The sequence below is a fragment of the Montipora capricornis genome, chromosome 6 (genome assembly GCF_036669925.1).
Source record: "Montipora capricornis isolate CH-2021 chromosome 6, ASM3666992v2, whole genome shotgun sequence".
Classification (NCBI taxonomy): domain Eukaryota; kingdom Metazoa; phylum Cnidaria; class Anthozoa; order Scleractinia; family Acroporidae; genus Montipora; species Montipora capricornis.
In genome coordinates, this window is record NC_090888.1 from 70,444,635 (window position 1) to 70,445,976 (window position 1,342).

Consider the following 1,342-nt stretch of genomic DNA (forward strand, 5'->3'; position numbering starts at 1 on the left):
CTTGTCATAATGTTCTTAGTCCAGTTTTCAATAGCTGCCCGTAAAAGTTTTGGATAGCTGGAAAATAAAGAGGCAGTCAAATGAGAAGTAATAAAGTAATAAGTAAGTAAAATACATGTGTTTGGTGTTGGAAGCACAGTTAGGGAATAAACAAGAAACACTGTTTGTAATATATTAGGTTCCAGACCTCTTATGTAAGTCAGGTTTTCGCACATGAGCGGTCATCATTAAAAATGTAACTAGCTCATGGTTAGGTTGTGTCGTAGTTTTAGACCTGAATATCTCAATTCTGGCGACGAGGATGGCGCTTGTAGGTCAAGTTGGAGAGTATGTGGATGGTAAAGAAGATATTGCAAGCTATATCGAACGTGTGGAATTGTGTTTTGCTGCGAACTACGTCGAAGAGGACCACGAAGTCAAGTTGCTACGTTTCTCGCGTTGATCGGAGCAGATGCCGAATTTGTTAGCCCTGACCGTCCAAAGACAAGTCTTTTGTTGAGTGGAATGAGCTTTTGGTGGCACACTATTCTCCTAAACCTATTTTGATAGCCGAACGTTTTAAGTTTCATCGTCGAAATCAGCTTGAGAGCGAAACGTTCGCTCAGTTTGTGGTTGAGTTGAAGCGACTGGCGTTGAAGTGTGAATTTGGAACTTTTTTGGAAGAAGCGTTACGGGACCGCCTCGTTTGCGGATTGAAAAGCGTGCAAATTCAGAAGAAATTGTTGGCGGAGAGAGACGTGACTTTCAAGAAAGCGTTTGAAACAGCACAATCCATGGAGTTGGCCAACAAGGAAGATTTTCGAGACGTCAGTGTGCCTGTGGATGATACCGTCAATAAGGTCGGCAAATATGCGAGTCCAGGGCAGTCGCATGAGGGAGCCGTGAGTTGTTTTCGTTGTGGTGGAAAGCATTCCCCATCAGGGTGCTGGGCCAAGTCGGTTCAATGTTACCAGTGTCAGACGAAGGGTCACCTTGCTAAGATGTGCGATAAGAAAAGGAAAGTGCAATCTACGCGTTATTTGGAGTTTGGTTTACCCGCGAGTACGACTGAGGAGCAGTCTAGACTGGGATTGTACACTCTCAAGTCTAAAGGACAAGGTGGATTAGGTTTCAAGTTCAGTTATATTGTTGGAGGGTAAGCCAGTCAGCATGGAAGTTGACACTGGATCAGCGGTGTCCATTGTCTCTGAGGTGGAGTATAAGAACTTGTTTAAGCACCTCAAATTGCAGCCAACACAGTTCCACTTGAAAACCTATTCGGGAGAGCCATTACCCTTGTTGGGAGAACTTCAAGTCGCTGTGAAGTATCAGACCCAGGAAATGCAACTACCTCTAGTGGTGG

General features: G+C 44.4%; 1 protein-coding gene across 1 annotated transcript; it reads left to right on the top strand.

Moving 5' to 3' along the window:
- The first annotated feature begins 301 nt into the window (after positions 1 to 301).
- LOC138054366 (uncharacterized) lies at positions 302 to 1,139 on the top strand. The gene is made up of 2 exons (XM_068900819.1): positions 302 to 368; positions 550 to 1,139. Exons 1-2 carry the CDS (start codon positions 302 to 304, stop codon positions 1,137 to 1,139), a joined length of 657 nt encoding a protein of 218 aa, XP_068756920.1.
- The last annotated feature ends 203 nt before the right edge of the window (positions 1,140 to 1,342 follow it).